This window comes from Sardina pilchardus, chromosome 24, assembly GCF_963854185.1.
Source record: "Sardina pilchardus chromosome 24, fSarPil1.1, whole genome shotgun sequence".
Taxonomy (NCBI): Eukaryota; Metazoa; Chordata; class Actinopteri; order Clupeiformes; family Clupeidae; genus Sardina; species Sardina pilchardus.
In genome coordinates, this window is record NC_085017.1 from 14,437,233 (window position 1) to 14,438,711 (window position 1,479).

The 1,479-nt window shown below is 46.0% G+C and overlaps 1 protein-coding gene across 1 annotated transcript in view; it reads left to right on the plus strand.

The window, feature by feature from the left end:
* Positions 1 to 590: 590 nt before the first annotated feature.
* Positions 591 to 1,479, plus strand: part of LOC134073160 (G-protein coupled receptor 20) — a 2,660-nt gene continuing 1,771 nt past the window's right edge. The window contains exon 1 of the mRNA XM_062530144.1: positions 591 to 952. Coding sequence (XP_062386128.1) covers positions 942 to 952 — 11 coding nt within the window. The 5' untranslated portion in view covers positions 591 to 941. The remainder of the gene's footprint in view (positions 953 to 1,479) is intronic.

A 1,479-nucleotide genomic window follows, 5' to 3' on the forward strand; every position in this document is an offset into this window, starting at 1 on the left:
AGAGATCCTCTGTCCCTCCATATCCCGTGATAGATCATCGTGTTACCCAGTGCTTCATATCGGCTGAATATGGACTTAGGAGTTTCCCTCTTTTTGGCCAAGATTCTTCTCTTGAAGTTCTACTTTTTAACTGCCACATTTCCCCGGAGTGCCTCAGCAGACGCACAAAAGTGAAAAATGAGCTGTGGTAGATACAGTGAGAACATCACCAGTGTCGCTTATCAGTGTCCAAATATTTTGAGGTGTTCTGTTCCGTCAAATGGATGGCTTTACACGTCCATTTGTCAGCTGTCCAGAGGGTTGACCAGTGTCAAACGAGAAAGGCTTCTCAGAAACTGACATGTTTTTTTTTCACCCACCCTTCCCCTCAGTAGTGGACAGGAACCTCAGACTTTTTCTCCTCGTCCTTCTTGCCCGTGAGCGGTCGCGAGTTCCAGTGCGTGATGACGTGAGCACTGGGAAGTAAACTTTGTGAAGGTTCCTCCTCCTCCTCCAGCCCAGGGGGGAAAGAGGGATTACTGCAGCAGGGGGGGGGGGGGGGATGTGGGGACTGTGGGGAGATGGGACGAGGCTCAGTGGGAACCGAGACATCCCTCCTGTCACAGAGGAGCATGAAGGGACACTCTTAGATATGGTGCGACAGACCAGGGTTGCACAGTTAATGTGGACGATACCTGACAGAACCAGAGCCCAAGGGACAGCTGAAGACATGTTGCTCAGACGTCCTGCTCACATACCTAGGAATTGTGTGTTACTGACTGGTCCTCCCAGCATTCATGGAGGTGTGGATGCCCTCTGCCTGAGAGATGGACTTTTGGATTTAATGAAGATTGCATGAAGAACTTGTGCACAAAGTCACCATTTGATGGATACAGCGGTTCTTCGGCAGAGAGAAGAGAGTGTTACATGCATATTTCACTTCTGGACCAAACTGACACCTAATGTCACACAAGTAAGTGGAAAGTGCTTTTTGCTGAATTCTGTACTGAATTGTTCACATGCATGCTGCTCTTCCCTGATCCATTCGGTGAGTTCACTCAGAGTTCATGTGAAAGACGAGACGTTATTACATGCACTTTCCCTGTTACCCAAGAATCACGTAATTGGAATAAATAAACACTCTGTAGATCGGAAGTCTAAAGACTTTAGATTAAGACCCATGCCAAGTTCCTGGGAGCTGATAGATTTGGCCAAACATGTTTACCAGAAATATGCAGTGCCAAATAGATAGAGGCACAGAAAAGCAGATAGATAGATACATAGATGAAAAATGGACAGATGGAGAGAGATAGATAGATGGATGGATGGAGGAATAAAGAGAAAGAGACTCTTTAATCAGATGCATTAATGTCTGGGAGAGCGAAGAAGAAAGACAGACCGCAAGTAATGAGATCATGAACTCTCTCACAATCCAAGCTGGCAAACTGAAGTACTTTCTATTTTTAGAGAGACTGTGGGCAGTTTTATTTAGATTCAACA